The sequence below is a fragment of the Urtica dioica genome, chromosome 6 (genome assembly GCF_054948205.1).
Source record: "Urtica dioica subsp. dioica isolate 48M chromosome 6, U.dioica_male_clone48M_v1_H2, whole genome shotgun sequence".
Lineage (NCBI taxonomy): Eukaryota > Viridiplantae > Streptophyta > Magnoliopsida > Rosales > Urticaceae > Urtica > Urtica dioica.
Window position 1 is genome coordinate 4473873 of NC_142761.1, and position 13444 is coordinate 4487316.

The following is a 13444-nucleotide window of genomic DNA, read 5'->3' on the forward strand; positions in this document are numbered from 1 at the left end:
TAAAATGATGAAAAATGAGAGTTAGAGATGGATTCATATTGGGTTGGATCATATGATGTGTTGAATTGTCATGCTTTTTGGACTTGTGGAATTCCTTTTTGGGTTTGTTTGTGCTCCAACGTGGATAAAAGAAAGAGGTGGACAAAAAATGCCATGCACTCTAAATTGATGTCTCAATTTTTCAAAAGAAAAGAGTTAAGGTTTGTTTGAAGGGAAACTCTTAAAAAGAGAGAGAACTATCAACAATAACATTAAGACAATATATAATATTATAACTATCAACAATAACATTAATACAACATCTTCTCATTAATGATCTACTGATTATATTCATAGTCACATGATTAACCAAAGTAAGGGCATAAAACTGAATGAACTATTCCTTAAAAGGAAATAAAAATTAAAAATTAATTGAAGCGGATTTGTTATAATTTTCACTTTGTCAACGGCCTTTCGTTTTATTTACCATACAATGTTAGCAACTTATCAACTTTCCCTTTGTCCACATACATGGTCTCTTTTCCTGTTTTGAAAGTCCATCTACATTAATTTAGAAAGACATAAAAAAGCAAGAACCCTTATTATTTTATTATTCCAACCAGTCATCAAGGATATTAATTAAAGTGCAACAAGGAAACGAATTTACAATTGCAAAAAACTAGACCCAAAAAAGTATTAAAATATTAGCACGTAGAGGCGTATATTCTAATGCAAATTCGAAACAAATGAAATAATTAATATTTATTTAATAGGTGGCGAGTCCGTAGTCTCTCTCTCTCATGAATAAGAAAGGGGAAGATTGAGATCGCTGTGCCAGAAGGTTTGACGGCTAGGGTTACGCACACGGTCACAAGAGAAGCCACATCAGCATTATGACGTGGCACAATGTATACACGTGGCAGAAAATCGGGACGTCGTTTCACTCCCACAAAACGACATAATAAATAAATAAAACTTCCATACGGGTGGGCCCAAGCCGACGTGTCTGCATAAGTCTCCCCAGAAAAAAATAGCATTTTTTAATGCGGGAGAGCAGCGATTTATCGACCAGGCTGTGACGGATATTTCTCACTGTAACAGCGAGGCAAAAGGGTGCAAATCGGTCACAGCCATGGGAGAATAGTGAAATCCGTATTCTTAAGTTAATAGATATTTAGTTACCGACTAAATATATAATCACATTTGTGAGAGAGATAGAAGCGAATAACAAGATCCGAGGCGACGAATCAGCAAGAACACAGTGCATCTACGTGTCAATGTCAGATCATAAAGACACTGCCACGCTGTACAAACTTTAGGTATTATAATCAGATAAAATATTATATGTGGATAAATGGGAAAACAAATTATTTAAAAATGTAAATTTTGTCTTTGTTTAAGTTTAATGTGGACGATACTCTAATAAGCGCTAGGACTAGGAGCGAAAGTGGGAAAGCTCATACGGCACTTATTATTATCATAACAATTATTTTAATGTTGTATTAAAGATTTAAAAAAGTACTTATTTTTAGTGCTTTACAAAAATATAGTATTGGTGTTGCTAGGATAGGAATTAGGATCCTAGTTTGTATTTTATTTTATGACAGTAATTTTATGGGTTGGATACTTGGATACGATTAATATTTTTTTTAATAATGAAAGGCGTTTTTATTATTTTTTGAATATATGATGAAGATTTATTTATGTACAAAAGAAGTAAATTCTAAAAACATAAAAACCGACTATTTTTTTAGAGAATAAAAACCCACTTTCGACGTCAATTAATATGTAGAACCAAATAAACATCAAATTTATTTAATACAGAGAATAATAATTTTTTTATTGAAGGAAAGGATAGAGGAGGATAGCATATTTATTAATTGGAATTTGGTGGCGCTGTAAAAATTGACTCCGGAGCGATTAGGTCTACTTTTGTTTTTGGTGTTGGATTTACAATTAGAAGAGAAAATTAAAAAAAAAATTAAATACCGGGAGTCTAGGACCCAGTACACGTCATCATAAGGTCCCACATATCCCAGGAACGTGACAATAAGGCCATGAGAGAGAGAGGGTAAAGAAATATTAATAATAATTTCTAGATCGGCAGCTAAAATGGGACCCACGTTTCTCGGAAGGTCCGTGACCATGACTCGAGTTTCCTCAGCTATTCCTCACATCTGGATCGTTCAATCAAATGCAATCGATGGTCCACGAGAAGCACGTTTAACCACGCGCCTCGAGCCTCTAGGTTCGGCGCCAGCTCGGCTCGGAATATTCGGCCAAATCCACGTCATCATCATCTGACGGTCTAATATTTTCGAGTTGCTGGTTGCGGGTTAATCGGCGTCGTCCACTACTGATTGTCGTTGTTTTTATTTTTTTATGGTGCTTTTCACCTGGGCCCACAAGAGTTCAATTATGAGAAATTAGAATATGTAATGTAATGCGATTTAAACTATCATTTGTTAAATAATTTTAAAATAAATAAAGAGAACAAAACGTGGAACGAACATAATGAAAATTTTGACCGGTTGAAATGATATTTTCTGCGGTCACCTGGATTCCTTGTGATCGTCATATTGCTTTTACCGAGGTCTACTCAACCGGTTATTGCCGGTCATTACATAGTTTTATTTTAAATGTACAATAAAATTAAAATTTATTATATTTTATTCGTGGACTACAGTGTTCTCACTTAAAAGGCAATATAAAATAAAGATAATTAAATCAAGGACAATTTTATATTGTAAATTATTAAATTATATCTAGAGGATATATTATTTTTCGGTAGTGCATAAACAAGGAAGCTTGAGAGAGAAGAAAAATGATGACACGTGGCAGTACTTCTGGAGAAGATTAGTAGTAGAATAATAGGAAAATAGACTGTACGGCTTAGATCTTGCCATGTCGGTTTAGGGCAATAGTCGTCGTTGGATGTTTCATAATGTGGACGGCTGAGAATATGAGGGTGGATCGTGGGTTTGAATCGTGGCCGTTTGTTAAGTTTCGCAGTGGGTTTCGCTGAAGTGAAATAGCGAAAAAGATGATGAGATGTGAGCACAAAAGGAAGAAGATAGAGAGAGAAAGTCTAGAGGGGGGAGAGAGAGAGAGAGAGAAAAAAAAGCATAGGGCTTTCTGAAGAAGATAAGTGAGAAAGAGAGGATTTATTTTCCAATCTTTCACCGAAGAAGAAGAAGAAGAGTTGGTTTGTAGCTTTTTGCTCTCTTAATACTCTTCTTCTTCAGAGATTTGGATTTGGTCGGAGACTTAATTTTTCCGGCGAATTATGTTAGGTTTCCGGCGAGGAAAGCCGATTTGGTGAGTAAAACGAGAGGAAGAGGCGAAGCCGGAAAGAAATGGACAGAAATAGGGATGCGAGAAGAATGACCTTGGCGGCGGCGAATGGCTTGCCGCGACGGAGACAGAGGAGCAGCGGACTCAGAGACTCGCCAGGTTCGAGAATCTCAACCAGATCTGCAGAGAAATCATGTACCTCGAAAAATCTAGGTTTTTTTTTTCTTCTGACTTGTTGTTTTTCATTACTGCAGAGGAAGACGGAACTATGGAGTTACAAGAGATGGCGAGGCTAAGGGATAGAAAGAAAGATCGGGATCGGGATCGCGATCGGGAGAGAGAGCGAGACCGGGAACGAGACCGCGAAAGAGATCGGCTCAACCGAAGCAAGAGGCGGCGAAACGGCGGTGGAGGAGCAGAGAGAGACGAGAGCTCCGAAGAGAGCGTGAACGATGAAGAAGACGAAGAAGACGAAGAAGCCGCCGGAGGAGCTTCGCTTCGGATGCTTCCGCCGCTGAATCCGGCGCCGGCTGCGGGAGCGATGTCGATGGTGGCGATATCGGCATCTACGTCGTTGATGAGTACTCATCATAATCATAATCACCACCATCATCATCACCAACATCATATTCACAACAATCAGAATAATAATAATATCAGTCATAGCAGTAATAGTAATAACAACAGCAACAACAATCATAATCACCATCAGCTTCAGCATCAACGGAAGAGCTTTCCTCCGCCGGCGAAGAATTTTAGACAACCACCGCCGGCTGTGGCGGCGGCGACGTTGAAAGGCGCCGATGAGATGATTGGCGTGTCGGTGCCTAGAAAAGCACGCTCAGGTAGGCCTTCTCAGAAGGTTGATACCATTTCTGTGTAATATTACTTTGATTTAATTTTGAAGATTGATTTTCGTTTGTTTTTTTTTTTTTTCCTATGTTCAGCTTCTACGAAGAGGTCTCATGAATGGAGTTCGTCAGCGATAGGGATTGTTTCAGACCACACCCACCGACAGGCCTCAACATCGCCGGTCCGACCGGGCCTTCCGACGGCGGTGTCATCGGCGTCGCCGACGCCGGTTTCGCCGCCCTCTTCTTCGAACGCGTCGGTTCGGAAGAAGCTGGTGTGTTTTTGGTCTCTTTCTTCTAAGTCTATTTTTTTTATGAGCTTCGGTTGACTCTCTTTCTGCTCTGTCGCAGAAGCCCAACGGCGGACCGAAGCTGAGGCAGCCAAAGCCTCCTCCGCCGCCGTCGTCGAAGTCGTCTTCTTTAGCGGCGCAGGACGAGATCGAGATAGAGATCGCCGAAGTGCTTTACGGCATGATGAGACAGCCTCAAGGACCGGCGAAGCAAGAGACGATGGTCAACAACGATTCCAGTAACCACAGTAAATCCTCCGGCGACGCGAAATCAAGAGTCTCATCTCCGATCTCGGGATCTCAGTACGGAGCTCCTCAGCCTCCGAACCGGCCGTCTCAACATCCCGGCGGAGATTCAGCTGTACCAGCCTGGGCGTTTTGTGTTGGTGGGTGTTTTGAGCTCTCGACGAAAAGTCTCCCCCAAATCTCTTCTTTTTCTTTTGTGTTTTCCGGTGCTCAGTCTGATTCCCGAGAAACTATAGGGAAAAATGGAGTTTGGACTTGGTTGTCAGATTCCGAGCCTCTCTTCACTTTTCTCGTGGTTTCTCGGTGAGCAACAGAGCACTACTTTTTTTTTTTTTTTTTTTTTTTTTTTTTTTTTCCTTCTTCCTATGGGAATATCTGATTTCCGTACAAGCTGATGATATTCTTCTCTTCTTTCTCAGCAGCTCCGAAGAGGAAAAAACCCCGCCTAGTTAAGTACGACGGTAAGTACGAAGACGGAAAGCCTTCGTATTTGCCGTTTCAGAACAACTCCATTTCGTCTTCAGCCAAGATTCCGACCGATCAGTTGGCCAAGACCGATTCTTCTTCGGCGACTCACGAGAAGAACTTGGGATCTGCGCCTGAAAATGTCGGAATCGCATCCGACACTGCTCAGTCTCACTCCGTACCGCCGTCGTCGGAGTCTCAGCCGGAGCCAATCAAGCTGGAGAACAGCCTTGTTTCGGACTTGAAACCCGTCGTCAATAAATCCGAGGGTCGAGACTTGAGCACAAACAAGGAAGATCCACAGTCGCCGAAGAAAGAGTCGGCTGGTCTCAGATTAGACGATAAGCGAGAGACAGCGACAGCCAGCAAACTGTGAGCACAAAAAAACATCTTGTTTTAATTTATTTATTTTTTCTTTTTTTTTTTCTTCTTCCAAAAAAAAAAGTTGTTCATCTCGATGTTCGGCTTTCATTTTCCCTTCTAACTCTTCTGGGGTTGCTTGTGATTTCCAGGAATTCAACAACCTCTGAGATTGAGAGCCAGCGAGAAGAAAAATACGAGATAGATCTAATGGTGTGGATCTTGATCTTGCCAAAAAGACTTGGCCTCTTATTTAAAAAAAAAATCGTAGATTTCTTTTCTTCTTCTTCTGTAAATAGTTTATTTTTATTTAATTAATTAATTTGTTTTTTTACAGGCACCTCCTCCGTCAAGATCATCTCCAGAAAGAGATGGTGAGAGTGATTTTGTGGCTACAGATGCTAAGCCTAAGCCCAAGCCTATGGCAAAAGACACAGAAACGGTGCGTGGGCCCACTTCCATCTGCCACTTGCGTAGATGGATAGATTACTGTTAGATATATCATATATTCATATTATAAAAAAGAGACCTATTTTCTGTTTGTTTCTCTCACTTAATTCTTTTTTTTTAGCATTGTAATGATGGGTTGTTGTTTCGCCTAGAAATTAGTACTAAAAATCTCTCTCCCTCTCTCTCTCTCTCTCCTTGCCTCTTTTTGTCTGCAGGAAATAAAGCCTGCGATAAAGGAAGACACCGCCAAGGCATTGAAACTTGGTAGAGATTCTAGAGAACAACAATCAGAGCATGAAATTGTGGAGCCTGAGAAGGCCAAAACAGCAATTACTTGCTCCACAGTCGACGAATCCGAGTCCAAGAAGCTGCCAGCTGTTAATATCAAAGACAGGCATATCGACCTTCAGCTTGATTTGGAGAAAACCGATAGAGATGGCGGCTCTGTTGGAGGCAATGCCAACAAGCTTCACCACCAACACCAACATCCACAGAACCACCACGCTTTTCCAAGGCATCACCAACCACAGCCACAGACTCAACAGCACAACGAGAAAACTGGTACGTAATTGATACTCCCAAGTTTATTACTTTCCCTTCTCTCTCTCTCTCTCTCTCTCTGATCTTGCTTCCTCTACAAATTTTTCTTCACCCAGCACAATCTGGAGCTCTGCCGATGCCGACAATGTCAATGGCGACATGGCCGGGTGGGCTTTCTCCGATGGGGTATGCTATCAAACCTTTTTTTTTTCTCCTCTTTTTGGTTTGTGTGCATCGTCATCTTCTCGGAAAAATGACACAGTTTTTTTCTGGGCGGCAGATACATGACGCCTCTACAAGGAGTGGTGTCCATGGACGGAACCGGGGTTTCCTCCGCCGCCATACAAGTACGTCAAAACCCTTACTTCTCTCTCACTTTTTTTTTTCTCTAGATCGTTGTAAAAAAGAAAAAAAAAACATTTTCCGATTTTCTTCGTCCTCAGCCGCCGCCTCCGGCGCCGTACATCTTCAACCAGCCGCGGCCGAAGAGATGCGCTACGCACTGCTACATTGCCCGGAGCATAAGCCTCCACCAGCAAATCGCGAGAATGAGCTCTTTCTGGCCGGCGGCTGCGGCGGCGGCGCCCGGACCGGGACCCGCCTCCATCTACGGCGGCAAGCCCTGCAACCTCAACATCATGCCCTCCGCCGCTGACGCCGGCCACCGCGGCACGAACCCGATGCAGGACAACAAGGGCCACCACGTCGGAAAAGACAAAGCCGCCCCCGCTGGATCTGTCGAATCTGCCCAGAGGAAGCAGATCATGTTGCAACAAGCCTTGCCTCACGGAGCGCCCCCTAATTTAATGGTACGTCAAATAGGCTTCTTTTTCCCTATCTTCTTCTTCTTCTCTCTTTTTGACCTCTTGTGGGGTTTCCTTTTCCTCAGCAAGGTCCCGCTATTATATTCCCGTTGAGTCAGCAACAGGCGGTCGCTGCGGCGGCGTCGGTTAGGCCTCCGGGTCCCGCGAAGTCTCTTCCTGCTGCCGGCAACAACAATGCGGGTGGACCGAACGCGGCCGCCGGATCTCAGGCGGTGACTTTCAACTACCCGAACATGGGGGGGAGCGAGGTGGCGGGGGCGGCGCAGCCTCAGTACTTGGCGATCAACGCGTACTCGTTTCCGATTCCGGCTCATGTTGGAGCTCCGCCGGCTTACAGAGGAGGACCGCACCCTCAGGCGATGCCGTTCTTCAATGGCTCGTTCTACCCGACGTTCCACCCTTCGCAGCTTCAGCAGCCGCCGACGGCCCAGCAACAGCAAGGTCACCAGAACCCGAACCCGAGCATGTCTAGCGGCTCGTCGTCGTCGCAGAAGCATTTGCAGAATCAGAGTCAGGGTCAGTCGCAGAGGCAGTCTCAGTCTCAGTCTCAGTCCCAGTCCCAGCACGCCAACGCCATGAACGGCGGAGTGAGCTTGCAAGGTTATCCCACTTCGAAAAACCCGTCGGCTCAGAGCCAGCAGATTCAGATGCAGCAGCGGCAGAGCCAGCACATGGCCCACCAGGCCCGCCAGCTGGAGTCCGAGATGGGTGGCGAAGACAGCCCTTCCACCGCCGACAGCCGGGTGTCGCGGCAGAGCATGAGCATCTACGGGCACGGCCAGAACTTTGCGATGCACGCCCCGCCCAACTTTGCTCTGATGACTCCCGCGCCGATCTCCGGTCCCGGGAACGGAGAAAAGAAGAGTCAACCCCAGCAGCAGCAGCAGCAGGGCTCGAAGGGCGGAGCAGATCCGCAAGCGTTCGCCATGTCGTTCACGATGAACGGCGGGCCCGCCGGGGCTCCCCCGGGCCTCGACATCGCGTCTCTGACTCAGCAGCAAGCCATGTTTTCCGACGTGAGGCAGGGGTACCAGCAGTACATGGCCGTCGCCGCCGCCGCCGCTCAGGCCGCCGCGGCTGCTCAGCACAAGAAGAGCTACCGCGGCCCCGACGACGGGAAAACGGGCGGCGACTCCGGGCCCGCCGCCGAAGACGAGAGGAAAGGAGGCACGAAGGGGTCGTCGTCGCAGTCCATTGCCTTTTCGAGGCCGGATTTGTCCGACGCTTCCGGTTCGGCTCTCCCCGGGACCACCGTGGTGGACAGCTCAGCCAGGACTCTCAGCCTCGGCGGTCCCGCTCAGCCACGGAATTCCGGCTCCGTAAACGCTCCGAGCGCCCAGCAGCGGAATCATCACCACCAACAACTACTGCAACAACAACAGCAACAACAACAGCAACTACATCAACAGCAACAACAACAGATGATTCAGCTTCAGAAGCAGCAACAGCTTGCTGCGGCGGTGTCCCGGAACAAACCCGCCTCCGCCACGAACGGCGCCACCGCGGCCTACCCCGACCACCACAGCCTCACTCCTTCCATGGCCGCCAAATTCCCGAACGCCATGTCCGCGTTCCCCGGGAGCCCCGCCCACTCGCCTCAGTGGAAGAGCTCCGGCCGGTCTCCCGCGCCGCCGCCGCAGCAAGTCCCGTCTCCGTCCCCGTCGTCGGCGGCGTCGTCCTCACTCAAGAACCTCTCCCACTCCCAGCAGCAGCAGGGCCGGCCGCAGAGCCACCACACGCAGATATCTTTCGCCGCGGCACCGCCGCCGAGTCAGAAGCCGGCGGCGAGCGGGAACCAGTCCCCGTCTCCCCCGATAATGGTGGGCTCCCCAACAACCTCCGCAAAGGGCGGCGGTGGTAGCCCGAGAACCACCCCAAACACCGCTTCCTCCGCCGGGAGCAACAAACCCGGCCAATCCTCGCAGCAACAGGTCAAGAATCATCATCACCACCACCACCAACACCACCATCCCCAATCGGTCTCCGTCTCCAACATGAAACCGTCTTCCCCGTCAGTCGGGGGCAAAAACGTAAATTCTCCGTCGATCCTCGGGAACCCCAACATCACGTCGTCGTCGTCCTCGGGAAAGTCTCAGCAGCTGTCGAAGCAGTCTCTTCAGCAGGCCCAGCTCTTCTTCTCGTCTTACCTGCCGAACCAGGCACATCACAACTCCAACAGCGCGGCCATGAGCACCGGGCCCGCGGCGGCCGGTTCGAGCCCGTATTACGCCTCCGCCGCCGCTCAGAGGCGGCGGCCCGATCAGCCGCCGCCGCCGTCTCAGGGAACCCCGTCGTCGAGTGGGATGTTGTCACTGTCGAACACGGGCGGTTCGGACCCTTCCAAGGCCAACAAGGGCTTGCCGTCGCAGGCCATGATACACACGGCTCAGTTTGCGGCGGCGGTGCAGTCTGGGAACCCGCACCAGATTTTGCCGGCCGGGTTTCCGTACGTGCACGCCGTCCCGGCCGGAGTTCAGGGGAAACCAGCGGACCAGAAACAGCAAGCTGGCGAGTAGAATCAGAGTCTCGGCGTGGGCGTTTTTGTCGCAACCCTATCAAAAGAGTTGAAAAACTGAGGGTTGCCAAATTTTTGACGGGATAGTCGGTTTCTTTAGCGGGTGGGAACAAACAAACAAAAGAACATTTTGCATGATCGATCGACTTCGTGCACAGCCACGGCGAAAGGTTGTGAAGCTTTCGGAGGAGGAAAGAAATGAAAGCCATGACAGAGGACAGATCCAAGGGAAAATGGAAGGTGGGTGAAGATGAACTAGGAGCCACAATTTTGGCGCTAGTGAAGAAGCAGCACAGCCTTGGAGCAGATGATTGAAAGATATGTGTGTGCTTGTTGGAACTTAAGAAGTTGTATCTATCTATGTAAACCGTTTTCCTTTTCTTTCTTTTGGTGTTTATAATCTGACAGGGTTGGAATGAGAAAAGGCTAATTGAATTTGATTGGTAAGTTGGTTTTAGAGGTTGGTTAATTAATGCTTAGAAGGAAAAAAAAACTAGTTCATCAATGTTTTGTTAGTCTCGATTCTCGAACATTATATTTGGAATTGTGTTTATGAGAATAGGGAGAGCAAAGGAAAAAAGAGACAGAAAGCGCTCCTCTTTATTTATTTATTATATATAATCTGTTTGTTTGTTCTTGAAATAAATATTTACACTTGATTATTTACATACAGATGCGTGCAATAATTGATTATGTAGATGTCTTGTAGCATATAAAAAGGCCAAGCCTATCTCTCGTTTTCCAGCTTTAAATATCTGTCAGTGCATGAGCTATTGGAAAATTTCCCCCGCAAGTGAATCTGCTGATTGAATGGTTCTATTTATTTATTATTATTTAATTTCAAAGGATTCATTTATCTATGATATGTGAAGTCGTTATTGCTCGCTCAACTTATGGTCATATGGGGTCCACCTTTACTTTATTCTAAATGGGAAATATTATTTGGAAACCGAGTAAATACCATTGACAAAGTTATTGTTTCTCTCTGAATATTTTGTCATTATTTCTTCAAGAGTGTTTTTGGCGATGAAAATGAGAGTAGATAATTGTGCCAGGATAGTTAGTGAGGTGGATGAATAAGAGCCAAGGGAAGTTTTATTTGTACAAAACTCCATTTTGGGACTCTTTTTGGTGGGGTGGGATTTAAGTGGGCCACCACAAGCACCTCTCTCTCTCTCTCTCTCTCTCTCTCTCTCTCGCTAATATTACACATTTTGGCCAAATAGCTATTAAAAAATCACCTCGACTGATTGACAAAAGTTGGTTGTTGTAAAGGGCAAAGCCTCTTTATTGTCAGTATCTTACACGTGGCTGATGTTTACTTTTGTAGATATCTCACTTTATCTCTAACAAAAAAAAATGAATATTATATTATTATCTAACTACTGTATCTTTAATTCAAAGATGGAAAAAAAAAAGAAATATATAAAAAAGATCATTGCTTTAGTTATGGGATTAAATTAATATCTCATGTCTTCCATCGCATGAGCATTTGCATTTTTCTTTCCGAAATTGCCCTTGGTTTTGGTCCCACCAAGGTAGAGAAAGCAAAGCTTCACAATCAGGGCGGTTTGGTCTTCCAGAACCGTGTCTCTATGTAAGACATGTTTTCTCTGACAATAGTGCCTGTGATATAAAGTACGACTTTTTTGTTCATCCTCTCATCTGTACACGTGTTCCCATCTCATTGTGCCTCACTTTCATGCGATATTTTTATTTAATTAAAATTTTATTAAACATGAAAGGCCAACCTTCCTATCACTTCATGAGTACATGTATTTATAGCTATAATTGCTAATTGTTTACAAGAAAATCTTAGTCAATTTTTCCCTCTTCCGATCTTGATAGGTGATACATTACCGTCATATCATACCATGGTTGTATATGAGAATAAAAAGGGACCAATTGTCGAAATTAGACCTTAATTAATAAGGTTATTTTAGGTTTATAAACTACAAAGAAAAGGGATCAAATTAATAATCTTTTAGACTATTGGAATATGTTTAGAATTCAGATAGTGAATTAGTTGGTGTGAACTAAAAAAGATTCAAACTTTCTTTTACATTGTCAAACAAAAATAAATTCACATTTACACTTTGGTAGCTACTCTCTCTCCCTCTCTCTCTATCTCTCTCTCTCCAAATGTAGTTTTATTTCTTTTCATGGGAAAAGAACACAAACCCAATAATAGAGAGAGCTTTTCGTGTATCTATTCTAAATTATCGGAAGAGGACCATATCATAAAGGCATTTTATTATTATTATTATTATAAATTTTCTATTTTGTATATAACCCCATGCCCTCAAGGCCAAAGAAAGGGATGTTTTGAGAATATTTGAATTTGTTTCCAAGGCTGTAGATCTTGATCTTGCATTTGATTATTCCTCTTTCTCCATCTTCTCTTTTTGGTGATCTAAGACATTGTACACTTTAAAATGATATATTCATTACTTAATATTTTCCAAAGTGGGACATACTACACAAGGGAACTATTAAATATTGAAATATTTAAAACTCATGCTTGCACCACCTTCCAAACCCGAATATTTCAAATCTACCCTAAAAATTATAAAATGTTATGTTTCATACCCTAAAATTACGATCCAACCATCACTTACAATAAAATATGTGAAAGTGTTTTGATGACATATCACATGTAATTCATAAATAACCATGAATGTACACATATGTATATTTCGCTAAGTGACAAGTCTTTAGTGATTTCTCATTTTTACAAGCATTTAATTAATCCTTGATTCGGTAATTGCATGCACACGGGTGGAAAGACACCAAAGAGATTGAATATTCAGAAAATAATAGTAAAATATTAAAATACAATCTAACCATCAAATAAAATTTCTATTTGACATCGTCTTAATTTGGAAAAGTTGTATGTACTAAGTTTTTCAAGACAATAACACAAGTACTTGTTCAAGACTTTGGTTGTACAAGACACATGGCAGTACTAAACTAAAAGCATAATATTTATAGTTTCGATTTTTTTAAATAATACGATCGGATTTGGTTTCTTGATCGATTTAATTCGTGGAGATTCTGTTATTCACGCCTATAAAACCCTCCCAGGGTTTCATTAAGTCAACTGACACTTTTAGGTCAATAACAATGACATAAATCTAAAATCAGTCTCTCTATCGAAGATCTACTTTGACAACTAGCTAGTTTAAGATAGCTTGGTAGTGTTGTGCCTTATTTGTACAGAGTTTATGAGTACATTTGTTTGAGTTAATACTTCGAAAAGATCTTCGAGAGAGGATCGTGCAAACTTCGGGAGGAAGTGTCGCGTGAAAGTGAGAGAGAGTCTCAGATATGAGGAGAGATCAAATTGCAGTTCATCAGAGATTAGTGGAGACGGTTGTTTGAGTGGGAGCCTGCAAACTTGAGTCCTTGTACCTTTGATTATTATAGTGAATTGATTTTCACCACCGGATGTTTTAGTCCTCCTGAGACTGTGCTTTATCACCGAACATGGTTACTAATTTTGTGTGTCCTTTATTGGAACTCTACGTCGTAATGTGGTTTTTCAGCCTTCAACATTCAGGAATAAGTGGAGGATACGATTATGTTGTATCTTTTGCCAATGATTACTATCGAATGGTTTGTGTATCTTTT

At 44.0% G+C, this 13444-nt stretch overlaps 1 protein-coding gene across 2 annotated transcripts; it reads left to right on the forward strand.

Annotated features, from left to right (window-relative positions):
- Window positions 1-2986: 2986 nt before the first annotated feature.
- Window positions 2987-10484, forward strand: TIC (time for coffee). Of its 2 annotated transcripts, XM_089617147.1 has the most exons (13): window positions 2987-3184; window positions 3273-3432; window positions 3528-4118; window positions 4221-4399; window positions 4476-4800; window positions 5080-5497; window positions 5638-5698; window positions 5823-5927; window positions 6151-6496; window positions 6592-6661; window positions 6756-6822; window positions 6919-7284; window positions 7365-10484. In XM_089617147.1, the coding sequence occupies exons 2-13, from the start codon at window positions 3336-3338 to the stop codon at window positions 9813-9815; spliced, it is 5076 nt and encodes a 1691-aa protein (XP_089473273.1). In that variant the 5' UTR covers window positions 2987-3184; window positions 3273-3335; the 3' UTR covers window positions 9816-10484. The 2 variants fall into 2 exon arrangements, with proteins under 2 accessions (XP_089473273.1, XP_089473274.1); XM_089617148.1 differs by having other exon boundaries at window positions 2987-3432; window positions 5083-5497.
- The last annotated feature ends 2960 nt before the right edge of the window (window positions 10485-13444 follow it).

Coding starts and splice junctions, on each gene's coding strand:
- TIC (XM_089617147.1), top strand. CDS start 3,336: ATGGACAGAAATAGGGATGCGAGAAGAATGACCTTGGCGGCGGCGAAT. Junction 5,928..6,150: donor TGGCAAAAGACACAGAAACG/GTGCGTGGGCCC, acceptor TTTTGTCTGCAG/GAAATAAAGCCTGCGATAAA. Junction 6,823..6,918: donor TTTCCTCCGCCGCCATACAA/GTACGTCAAAAC, acceptor CTTCGTCCTCAG/CCGCCGCCTCCGGCGCCGTA.